General features: G+C 42.8%; 2 protein-coding genes across 2 annotated transcripts; one reads left to right on the top strand and one right to left on the bottom strand.

Annotated features, from left to right (window-relative positions):
- Positions 1-1937: 1937 nt before the first annotated feature.
- LOC115627710 (protein CWC15 homolog) lies at positions 1938-2972 on the bottom strand. Its single transcript, XM_030523458.1, has 2 exons — positions 2749-2972; positions 1938-2690 (listed from the first exon to the last, which is right to left on the bottom strand). The coding sequence occupies exons 1-2, from the start codon at positions 2877-2879 to the stop codon at positions 2072-2074; spliced, it is 750 nt and encodes a 249-aa protein (XP_030379318.1). The 5' UTR covers positions 2880-2972; the 3' UTR covers positions 1938-2071.
- Positions 2973-3104: 132 nt separating this feature from the next.
- LOC115627709 (maestro heat-like repeat-containing protein family member 1) lies at positions 3105-12923 on the top strand. Its single transcript, XM_030523457.1, has 8 exons — positions 3105-3964; positions 6240-6417; positions 6483-9644; positions 9707-10175; positions 10466-11473; positions 11547-11681; positions 11748-11850; positions 12272-12923. Exons 1-8 carry the CDS (start codon positions 3832-3834, stop codon positions 12412-12414), a joined length of 5331 nt encoding a protein of 1776 aa, XP_030379317.1. The 5' UTR covers positions 3105-3831; the 3' UTR covers positions 12415-12923.
- The last annotated feature ends 29 nt before the right edge of the window (positions 12924-12952 follow it).

Here is a 12952-nt window from a genome sequence, read left to right as displayed (position 1 = left end):
AGCCGCTTCATAAGTTACGTATCGTTTAAAAGCCAGAAACATATGTTCGCGGTCATTGTTTCGCGGTCTGGCGTCGAACGTGTGGCCATTTGTCACTTTGTGACCGACCGATCGGATAAACAAACGGTATAAAAAAGTGTTCCCATTTCCGTTTGGGTGGGCGCTTGCCAATTTTTAAAGTTTGAAAATTGCTGGCAATTGATAGGAGCTGCCAAATGCCAATGGCCTGGCTAGCCACAATTTAGCGCGCGCAATGACTACCGAAAAATGCCACAGCAACAACAACGCCAACAACAACATTGGCAACAGATTGGCTCCGGCTGATGAATGCAAATGATGATGGCAAAACAGGAAATAAATTATTGTTGGCTGATGCTGCTTCCAAATGTGCTGTAAGAAACAACTAAGCCATGTAGAAGCATCAGCTGCCGCCGCCGCTTGCCACTGTGCAGCAGCAGGCAGGAGCAGCAGACAGAAGCAAGTCTCGTAATAATAACAATCAGCAGCATTTTCCCTACCGACTCCGAATGCAAGCTCATTTTAATGATAATATGCAGATGATGATCATAATGATGATGACGTTGATAATGGTGATCATGCTGGCTAATTTTGTTTGATTTTGTTTCTGATCGAATTAGCGTAAAATTGAGCGTTCGGCAACTTTGGCCGTCGTAGGTCCAGGTCGCGGTCGGCTAAGGTGCTGCCAATGCCTATTCGAGTTGAAGGGCCAACCAGTGCGACCAATTCGAACGTGTGCTGATTGACACAGAGCCGCAGTTGAAGTCGAAAGCTGAAGTTGAAACTTAAAGTCGAAGTTCAGCGCGGGCAACGCGTGCGGGGCATTAAGAGGCGTGGAAATATGAAGCAAGTTGTTTATGTTGCTGTTTATTTGCATGGCATTGGCACATGCGCATCAACATTGCAGCCTGCCAAGCAATGGAGTTGCATGGCTTAAGTCAAAGGCACAGTGGCTCAGATGCCTTACAAAATTAAAGCAAAAGCACAACTGGCCTATATAATTTTCCATTTCTCTTTATTTTTAAATTTAGAGCTGGCTTAAGTTTTTGATCTGCAATATTTTGAAATCGATTTTTAAATTCTGGTAAGGGATGTATGTATGTATGTATATTCGTTAATTGAATGCAGAGAAAAAAAAACCATACTACTATAATACTCATTAGCTATATACATACATACACTTTTTAAACTCCTTATGGCGCCCACATATATTAGTAAAAACAATCCATTTTTAACTAAATCTATAATTGTTTGTTTCTTTATCATACTTCAAGATTATTTTCTTAATTTGAAATTCATTCTGTCGATAAGATGAGAAGTCAACTATCTGAATTGATTTGCTTTACATTTATAACCAGTATTAATACATATTTTTGCTTGAAATAAAATACGTATATATACAGATAATAGTCTTTGTGATTTGGAATTTCGTTTAAGTTTGCGACACTGTGCCAGGTTGTGATGTTGTTGCCACCGCCGCATAAGGCGTAATTGCCCAGGTTATTTTGCGCTTTCTGCTTGCTCCTTTGCCAAATTGATTTTGCTTCGTGCCTCATCAGCAGCGACAATTGGCCTGCCGGCCCAACAGCAACAGAAACAACAAAAGTAACAATATCATCATCATAATGATGATCCAGCCAAGATGATTCGTGGGCTCACGTAGCTGGCCCGCCGACAATGCAGCTTTTGTGCCTGCGCCTGTGCCCTACCTACTCTGGGTCTTGTCATTTTGAATGGTGCGCGCGCAGACGACGACTTCTTTTTGCATTTTTGTGTGCTACTGATGTTTTTTTGCGGTTTCACACTTTGGTTAAGGTTGCCTGCCCTTCGCACCGACACTAACCGATGTCGGCGCACAGGTCGCTGGGGCCAGTCATTGGGTCAATTCTCAGAGTGTGTTACAAATTGCAATCTCACAATCAATTGTACCAAATCTTTGTATATATTAATTAGTTTAAACGGCGACAAAAAAATAGTTTACAATATAACTAATACAAAGAAAATTGCTACTTCTGACTAGAAGCGCAAATGAATTTGAAATCATGTCTGTCTTTTACTTAATGTACTTGTCCATGAACTTCTTGTGAAAATCGGAACGCAGCGCATCGTTTACAAAATGAGTCTTTTTCTCTGGTGCTGTACGTGCGCAGTTTTTGAAGACGACGTCATCGTCCCAGCGACGCTTGATTTTTAGATCGCCATTGCCCGAACCACGACCCGCCGCTGAGGCTGCTGTGCCTGGCTCATAGTTGATCAGCGGGTTACCAGACAGAATGTTTTCCATGCGTATGCGTTCGTCCTCCTGTTTCTTTTCTGCCTCACGGCGTGCGTTCTCTTGCAAACGCTCCTGCTTGATTTTTTGTAGCTCGGCCAAGAGTGCTGCATCATCATCGTCGGAATCACTGTCCGAATCGGAGCTGTCATTATCTATGGGCTCATCGGCATCCAGATTGGGGGCTTGCTGTTGTTGTTGCTGTTGCACTTGGCTATCGAGCTTGGTGCGTTTGCTGCTCCCACTACCGCTAGCACTGTTAGCCTCAATGGCCTTGCGCACAATGGAAGGCAATGCCTTGCCAGAACTAACACCAGAGCGTGCCTCGCGCTCACGCTCTTCTAACTCCTTGCGGAAGTCACGGTTGCGGATCTCCTCACTGGTACCCTGGCCAGTTTCTCTGTTAAGTCATTACAATGCCATTACATTAACATAGATGTGATTATTTTGTTACTTACCTGTATTTCAGTTTTGTGTGGCCTGGCAGATCGCGGCTGGAATATTGTTTACTCAGAGCGCTCAAGTCCTTTTCGCCACGGCCAGAGCCACCGCGGGCAGGATCAAATGTGGGCCGTGCTGCTGTAGTCATTTTTAACGATTTTTATGTAAATCTTAAACGTTTTAATGCAATTTCTTGTCAATTTATTCAACTTGTTTTGATACAGCTGCTATGGCTACTTCTTCTTTCCAAAAAAACACACAATGGTGTTCATACATTTCATCGATTGCCAGGAAGTTATCGGTTATATCGATATCGTTATCAAAATGAACATCTGTTGTTATTGTAGTGCAACCAAGTGATTGCCAAAGTAATGGCAACGTCTCTTTTATAAACACCCAAAATTTCCGAATGCGCAGTTTTCGTTGCAATGCGCAGCAATTGCAAATTGTGGTATTTTGTTATTGAGTTTTTAAAATCAATCGTGCGTGCAGCCTGATACACTTGAACGCCTTACACATATAAATGTACATACACTCACCTACATACGTACGCGCTCAACTTCGCTCTTCGCATTTGCCTTCGTCGCTGTCGTCGTCGTCGTTGTTGTTGCCGCTCGCTCTTCGTCCAGTTGTGGGGCGGCTCAAAGCTTCAGTTGGGACCAACTTTATTTATCAAAACAACGTCATTTGCGTAGCGCGGTCTCGCATTTCATTGTGTGTCTGGGTCTGGTCTGTGGCTAATTCTGTGCCTCTGTGTCAATTTGTAGCAACTGTTGGTGTGTGGGGGCAGAGCTTTAACGAAATACAGAGAACGAAAAAAAAAAATAAGCAAAAGAAGCCCTAAATTACATGCATATTAAAAGCCAAGTCAAAGCCGCTTGCAACAACAACAATTTTTCCAATTGGTGTTGAGCATTTGTGGCCGAAACTTGTTGCTTAACAACAGTTCGATCAAGGGTGCAAGGGCGCGAGGTGCAAGTGACGCACGTCAATTAGAAAAATATTGTGAAATTCCTAGTAAGCGCACCAGCGCACAGAAACCGGAACAAAATTGTGGCAAACTGGAGAAGTGGAAGAGAACACGAAACTCTACGAAGAAGATGGACCATCATGGCGCTGGCGACAGGGCGCGTGGTGGTACTGCTGGCGCTCACTCAGCTACGGCGACATCGGTGACTGGCCCTGGCAGCGGGAATGCCACAGCACCCGCCGATAAGGCAACAATTCTGGAAGGTAATCAAACCTGCCCGCACATTTGCATACAAATGATTACATATGTATGTATATGTACATACGTCTATAGGTATATGTGTCTATTTACCGTGCATATTCGATATAAAGAATATTATCACTTTATATTAATGATATACACGTATAGTTACAATAGGAACAATCAGTTGAAATAATTATCTAAAGACATGATCAAGCAGGCCAATATTTGCACACAAATTTGTCGACTTGTACATTATTCATGAATAATGTTACTCCAATTAAAATCGACTGGAATTCTATACATACTCAAAATATAATTTTCTGCTATGACGAATTATTGTAGGGCTTACATTTCAAAGCTAACTTGTAAAATGCACAAATTTAAAATATATAATATTTAAAATAGACCAACTGACTAATGTTATAAATAAAAGGCTTATCATTTCTAATATATACAAGTATGTAAGAGTTGTTAAGCATTTTCTAAATATAACGAGGAATTTCATCATAGTAAAGGGTATATGCATGTGTGTATAGGAAAGGATGAGGCATGCGTCACCCATTCGCATTTTCTTTTGTTTGCATTTTGAATTGCTTCTATTTTTTTACTCTTTATAGCATATAGCTCAAGCCCGAGTCTGGGTCTGGGCGTTTTGTTTATTTGTAGATTGCACACTGATAAAGAATGCATACAAAGGTTCATCATATAGCGCCGAGTCGATAATACACAATTAATTGATCATAGGCATTTTACTTACAGTACAGATCGTCTAAGAGAAACGTCATTTCAAAAAGTCATATTATATTTGAATTTTTATTGAAAAGCTGCGCTCTAAAATACAATTCGCTTTTGGTTTATTAATATCTGAAGGGAAAAAAATGCTTGTTTTTGATTAAATTCTAGTTTACTAGTTCACTACATCTGTTTTAACTGATTTTCCATTATGCAGTTTTTGTTTTTAAGGACAAATACTGTACCTCTATTGGGACTGTCCATTTCAGTTTCGTTGAGCGTTTCAATAGAGCGGAAAAATCTTGAATACAATATTATATTTAGGCCAACTGCCAGCTTCGTTTTTGTTTCTCTGTTTGGCTTCTTCTATAAATATAGCCACGCATTGAGCAACAGCGACTGTTTGTACCCACATGCTCCTTGAATTTATGTATGTACTATATATACACAAATCCATACACACACATATTTATTAACAAAGGCGCTCGCTCCCAAACCATATCCTAGATGGGTGAGTGTGTGTGTTGGTGGTGCCTTTGTGTGTGTTTATTTTTAGGTCCTTTTGTAAATGGCGCTCACCATGCTCTCCCCAGCTCCAGGTCACTTGTACATGACCTGTTGATTTACTCCCTTTCCTTAAAAATGTATTCACCTACATACATGGTACATATGTATAAACATTATGAGTGGGTGTCCTGACGACCCCACACGGCACCAACCAGTCAGTTAATTAGACTATAAGTGCATCAATGCATTAGCCTCGATAAAGCAATTATTTTTTACAAAAGCACTTAAGAAATTACACGCCAGATGGTTTCCAATTGTCTGTCAATTCTCCTGAAAGTAGGCGTGGCAATTGCGGCTCTCTATGATTTAGGGTGGGTTGTCGGTGGCCTGTATTCTTGGCATCGATTTAACACTCTTAAAAATAATATATGTTTGTTAAAATATATCTTTGTATAGTTTAGAAATCTGTGTACATTTTTAAAATTTAAGATTCTATATTTAAAGATTGCTAAAATTTATAGAAAATAATACACTTGCTATATAGCATTTGTGATTCACAGTCTGTGGTTAGACCCGTTCCATGAACCAATACGATAACCACATGTTTCTTGTTTCATAAGCCACAAATGAGTTGCAGATTAATAATCGCCTGTTACGAAAGGTGTAGTTGCTCAAGTGCTTTTTAGCAAAAATGTTTCCCCTCTGCCTGTAGGCTGGAGAACTACATATTATGCTCAAAAAATCACGGGCTCTACGTTCTCCATTTTACACTCGACTAAGCCGTAGGTCTTGAAAACTTATTAAATATATTATAAGTATTAAATTTAACTCTACTGAAAAGAAAGTGGTTTCTTAAAACATTTTTTTTAAATCTGTAAAATAAGTTTTAGCTTTGATGTTTCTTCAAAACAAAGCCGTTTGATTCATCTTATCAGTTAGATAGTCATTGATGCTGAATGATCTAGTCAAGGCTAATATGCATACCTATTTATAAAGGCTTGCATTGCATATTAAGTCATGAAATTACGTCTATTGTAAATAACATTTTATTTGCAGGTGTGCTGCACAACATCTTCGATGGCCTTACAGACAAGGACGAGGGCGTGCGTCAGGCCGTGCAGAATGCGATTGTGAAGATCTTAGAGACACATCCCGTGCGTGCTACGGACATTTTGACTGATTACCGTGAAAAGAATGCCAAACTAAGCGAACAAACCGTTGGCATACTTCTCGAGTGAGCTTCTAACTCAACATATCTCTTATAATAATTACTTAAAATGAACTATTAATTTTTCGCAGCTCCATTCGTCTTGTGGTCACCGAAAGCAATCAATTACCCACAGAAGCCAACAAAAAGCTAATTGCTTTGGCACTCGAAGAGCTCACACGCTCCGCCGAGCACGTACCCCTCATACAGAATCATGCTCTGAATATCCTTGTGGCGATTGGTCGTGGCAGTGATTGTGCTCTGGTCATGGATGCTCTGCAAGCTCACACCAGCGAGGATGCTGTGCCGCATTTCATGCTCATGCAGTGTCTGGGCACCCTGGCCACGGCAAATGTGGCGGGTGTGGTGCCCTACATCAAGGGCATATTGGCCAGAAGTTTGCCGCATTTGGGCGGCATTAAGCAGGATCATGTGAAGCAGGCGCATGCCTATGCCATTGGACGTTTCAGTGAAGCGCTGTTGGAGCACTCGAGTGCACCCTCAACGACACAGTCGAATGGTGAAACAGGCGAGGGGGATGGCAATGGAAATGGAGACGGTAATGAGGCCACGGAACAAACGGTCATTGTGAAGCCGGAGGTTACGACGAATTGTGCCACAGAAATATCCGTTGCCTACGATGTGCTCTTCAATCAGTGGCTGCACACCCGCGAGCCAAAGGTGTGCGTGGAGATTCTGCAGGCATTGTCGAGCATGTACCCGCTATTGCCAATCGATCGCATTCAGGATCAAGCGCCGCGCTTAGTGCCTCAAATTTTGGCACTCTATCGACGATCCATTGATCGCAATGCCGTCACGCAATTCTTGTCCTCCGTGCTCAAGACGAATATTACTCTTCAGACGGAGGTGTTGGACAATGTGATTGATGCATTGGTTACACACCTCTTCGACTTGGTCTGCGTCTATCCGGACTATGAGAAACCACAGACGGTTAAGGGTCATTATGAGGTGTTGCGTTGCTTTCATCTGCTAACCAGTGTCTATGCGACCAAAATCATGGATACACTGCTCATACATTTGCGCAATAATAGCGAAAGGGATCGCATCAAGTCCCTTTTGATACTGACCCACTTGCTCAATAGTTCGGCCACGCATATTGAAAGCAAACTGCATTCATTCATCGATTGCCTCAAACAGATGATTGGCGCTGAGCGCAGCATTAAGATGAAGATGACGCTCCTGAAGACAATTGTGGCCCTGGCCCAGAAGACCTTGATACGCGACAAAGAGTTTGTATGGTTCATTGTGCGTCACAGCTGCAAATACACAAAGGTGAATCAGGAACACGGATCGCTCGAGGAACATGCGAATTTTGTAATTAGCTGTGAGAATATGCTGTTCATGCTCGCCTCCACGGTGGGAACATTGGATGAGCTGCTAAAGCGGGAGCTACTCAACTATTTTGTGCTGTTGGACTACACGGATATATGTGGGAATCTGGCCAAATGTATGGCGAGTTTGTTTGCCAAATCGCCGCACATTGAGTTCGATATTGCAAGCGCCGAGGAGGAGCAACAAACCGCCAGTACTGAGGCGGGCGCAGCAGTTGCCGAAGATAAAACGGACAAAACGCTGGCAATTAAGCGTGGCAAGATAGTAGTGCCAGGTGCAGAGACCATCTATGCACGCTGCCTGGCCCTTCTTGGCAATCATCAGTGCATCAAACGATCCTCCAATATACTCTCCTTCCTGAAATACTATCATCCGCATATAAACCCAGCATTGGAGGAGCTCTGGTCCCGTCGCATATCGGACCTGTTGCTGCACATCAACAAGGAATCATCCTACATGCAACAATTGCACGAATTCATAACCGAAACGAATGAATTTCTGAATACACGCGATGAGCATTTTGCCCAGAGATTGGTAAATAAACTGGCCGATCAAATGTATATGTATCCGATGCAATTGCCGCACTCCGAGTGGCATATACCCGAGCTAGGTGCCGAGCGTGGAATGCTTCTGCAGGCGGTGGCATTGACGCTCTGCCAAGTGACGGATGTGCCCACCATACATACGAAAATAGATTTAATTGTGACGTCTGCGAAGCAGGAGAAACTCGACAAGCATGTGAAGCATGCGGACTATGAGCGTCGCATCGAGCACTGTGCTCTATCCTTGGGCTATATTTCGCGGATGCATTTGCCACACCTGATTAAGAAATTGGCTGAATTGGCGCACATTGGCGGGCGGAAGCATTCGACGGGCTTCTTCAGCAATTTACATTTCATCAAGGACACTCACAAGGAGCTGGAGAATTACAAGACAAATTTGCTGGTGGTGAAGGCATTTGGGCGCATCATGGATGAAGCAGATCCTTTGCAATCTCTTCAGAATTTGGACGATACCATACTTAACTTTCTGATAATGCAACTGACTGGCAACAAGGATCAGACCATTATGTCGGCCATACTGAAGACACTACTCAGCATATGCAATCAGATTATAGTTACCAAGGAGGAGCTCACCTCCCCGCTTAAGTATCGCAAGCAAATTATGGAAACGGTATTTAGTATACCAATCGAAGCGCCGTTCGATGATTTGCCGTTGTTGCCCACAATTCTGAAGCTGGGCACCGATTTCATACGGATCGGTGGCGACGATACCACCGAGAGTGTGGACGGGGGCGTCATTTTTGAGATTGCCTGCAAGAACTTTTTTACTTGCGCTCAAAAGCTGAAGATGAAATTCGACTCGCAGGAGGAGGATGAACGTAACAGCTTCTTGGCCAAGCACTTAAACGAATCTTTACCAGAATTGAATGCATTGGTGCGCGTCATTGTGGAAATGGATCCATCGCCATCGACACTGGATCTCATAATTTCAATATTGGAGTGTTGGACACGTGATAAGAACTCGGAGGTGCGCATCTGCGCCAGTCATGTCTTCAACAATACCCTAGACGTTTACATTAAATCCATGAAGATTGGCTGCGAAGCACCCTCGAAATTTAACCAGACTGGCCAAATGCTGGGCAAGATTGTGCCCCGCTGCATAGATTCGAATGGCACCGTTCGCCAGGTGTCTGTTGATATATTACAAAAGACCCTGGAGATCTCATGCATCTACGAAACGTTGACCATTGCCGACAGTAGCGCTGACTGGGTGAAGGAAATAGAGTCTATCAAGGAGCAAATCATCACAGATGTGCCCAAGCAAATATACAATCTAGCCGGAGATATAGCCAAGGTTATTGCGCAACGTATTTCAAGCTTCCAGTATCTGCAGTTCTGGTAAAGCCATTACCTCTATGGAGTATTTCAATTAATAATCGTCTTACTTTTACTCTTCACAGCAAGACACTGCTACATTCTCTACGCGATCCGGAGCAGAGCTCCACCATCGGCGCTAGTGTGGTCCTCAAGTTCTTCATACAGCAAAAGGGTTCCGAACTATTCCACGCAATACCCGATCTGGTCAAGGACAGTCTATTGGCTCTACAACTATGCGATGTTAATCGCGCCAAGTCAGGCGTTCTGAAGGCCCTGGTGGCACTTACCAAGCACCATCCCAAGCTAGTCTGTGCCGAGATGTTGTGCCAACCATTGCCCTACGATGAGCATATGGTCGAGTACTGGCATCTGGTCTGCACCGATACTGAATTAACTGGGGTTATATTGGAAAACTTTCTCCAAATACTCAACTCATCGTGTATCTATGAGCCTCAGGATGGAGCTGCCGAGCGGCCGAAAGTGGCCAGCGTTCAGCCATTTGCCATTTTCTGCGCACTGCATGAGATGCTGCCTTGCAAGGACATACGCGTGGTGAGTTGGAACGCCTGAAAATCCCCACAAAATCCATAAAATTGAATGTAGTGTAATATGCAAACTATAGCTAGTATAAGACGTACTTGAATGATGGAGTCGGTCTGTCCGTCTGTATGAACATCGAGATCTTTCGAACCATAACATATAGGGACACCAATCTTGGCATTTAGACTTGTCTTATCCATATGCACACCAAGTTTATTACAAACCATATAAATCTTTATTACTTTATACATTTTTCAATTTCATAAAAACACATTTCAATCATTCGAATTAACTTTTTACAGGAGCTGGACCGCAAATTTGCAGAGCTATTTACCATGTTGCTCACCTCGTTGGCCACCTACACCAATCTAGGACCGCCCATGTATACAGGAGCGCGTAGTTTGTCACCGGGCGGTACATCGGCGGTAGCTGGCTCTGTTTCATTGAACTCCTCCAGTACACTCGTCAATGGCAGCAAGTCAAAGTTCGGCTTTGTGCCTAACAAGGACACCGTTAAGCTGAATCCCTGCCAAATAGTATTGGAAACATTCCAAGCATTCCTCAACAATCTCGAAATGGAGCAAATCGCCACAGTGCTCACCGTAAACACCCAACTGGCGAACAGCGTCGACTGGCACAACTACATCGAGCTATTGACTCCGATGGCCATTGGATTGACGAATCAATTGCAGATCAGTTCGCCGCAAATGAAGCAAGTGGTGCATGCCCTCAGCAAATATGTGTCCTCGCCCTACGATGGACAGCGTGTGGCTGCCGTTGGTCTATATTCTCGCATTGTGCCACTTAAACCGTGCGGTGAACTCGCCACTACTATTATGTTGCATCTAAGCTCGGCCCAAAGCGATCCGAATGCCGTGGTGCGCGGTCTCAGTCTTCAAGGCATGGGCTATGTGGGGCATCTGAGTGAGCACGATGTGCTTAAGTATTCGGAGACTGCCATTACAGCGCTGCTGAAGGGCATCGATGATACAGTCAGTGATTGCCTGATCAATATACCCTTGGAGAGCATGCGGGGTCTGTCGCGCATTCTGCAGGCACTGCCCAGTGATCGTGTCGAGTCTTTCCACGTCTCATTGGCCATACGCATCAGGCCCTTCTTTGGAAGCTACTCATTGGAAATACGCGAGGCGGCAATCATTCTTTTTGGGGATCTCTGCGAGTCCAAGATGTCACTCAACGAGGGCAGCAGCTCACCCACCTCATCGATTGAGGCATTGAAGGAGCAGCTCTTTGCCAATCTATTTCCACTCATACTGCATCTCAGTGAAAGCGAGTCGGCCATCACAAGAGTAAGTCTCCAAAATGTCTATCTCAATAGCACAGTTATGTCTCATATTTCCATTTACTTGCATCAAATTATAGGCCTGTAAGGGCACTCTCCGTCGTGTCTGTAAACTCCTTCACGCGCCCAAAGTCAACGAGATGGCCCAGCGCCATTTACTCGATCACGGACAGCTTAACTATAGTGTGTTTATTGTAGACTTTGTTAAAGTTATTGTAAGTATATTAATAGTCCATGCTGGCAGAAACTAATTCACTATTCACACTATTGTTTTCCCACAGGCTATGGAGTTAACTGAACACATCCAGGACTTCATAGAATCCTGCATACCTAAGCTCCGCAGTCAGTGGCCAGAAGTGCGTGGCAGCTCGGCCATTGTCATAGGTAATTAGTGCAGATGTGCATCATTATACAAGAAAATCGATGGTTCTGCCATTACGGACTTACATGGCTTAGTTAAAAATGCATAACTGAAATTTAGAAGCGACAATCGATTGTTCATGATGAACAATTAGTTATAGCATTATTAGATAGAGCTGAACGGGAACCAGTTACTAACATTTTGTTCTGTAGAAAAGGCAATCTGAGAAGCCTAAAAAGTTAAAACATACGAACCATATTCTCAAAGCCCCTGCCAGGAATTCATAATCAATAATCAAAAGCCACTAGGAATTAAACAAAAAGCTCTAAATTAAAATAAATATAGAAAACTTGTAGTTGGAAGTTCGGAAAGTTCCGATTGTTTTTAAAGGCATCATATTTTAACTGAATGTCTTTTAATTGGAATTTTCTTTCTATTCAACAGGCATCTTACATAATTTCCTTAGCGAACGCAACACGCAAACGGAATCGGTGGGCAGCAAGATTGCCATGCTGCTCAAGGATGAGAGTAATACGGTCCGGGTTAGAGCAGCTACAGCCCTGGGATATTTCTTTGGTGACATTTAGGATGAAACGAACGAATGAACAGCGGCAACTGGAACGAAAGCAAATAGCAAGATGACGATTAATAAAGAGTTTCAAGGGACCCAAAATTTAATGTTACTTTTATGGCTATGCGCATCCAATGGACTGCGTGTTTTTGTGTATTTTTTAAATGATTGTGTATCTGTGTATAAAAATGATTAGTATTTCTCCCCAAAGTGTGATCTTAATGCTGCCTAAGAGCGGCGCCTACGCGCCTGGCGTACATTTTTCAATTAATACAAGTATGTTGATGTTTTGCCCCCTTTTTGTTTTGTTATACAACGTTTATACATTATATATATTTAACTATATATTTCTATACCTATATATTTGTAGCATAGTCTATTACACGTTATTATATTGTATTTACAAGTATTTATGTATTTCTATTAATCAGCAGAGCGCCAAAGAGAAAGAGACAGCCATATATGTTTACGTATGTATGAGCGAATAGCAGCGCTAAATCAATTCCATTAATAAAACTGGTTCAAATTTAATAAAATATGTTTTTTAACATAAA

The sequence above is a fragment of the Scaptodrosophila lebanonensis genome, unplaced genomic scaffold (genome assembly GCF_003285725.1).
Source record: "Scaptodrosophila lebanonensis strain 11010-0011.00,11010-0021.00 unplaced genomic scaffold, SlebRS2 tig00000096-arrow-pilon, whole genome shotgun sequence".
Lineage (NCBI taxonomy): Eukaryota > Metazoa > Arthropoda > Insecta > Diptera > Drosophilidae > Scaptodrosophila > Scaptodrosophila lebanonensis.
The sequence above is the reverse complement of the archived record's forward strand: the minus strand, read 5'-3'. Positions and strand labels throughout refer to the sequence as shown.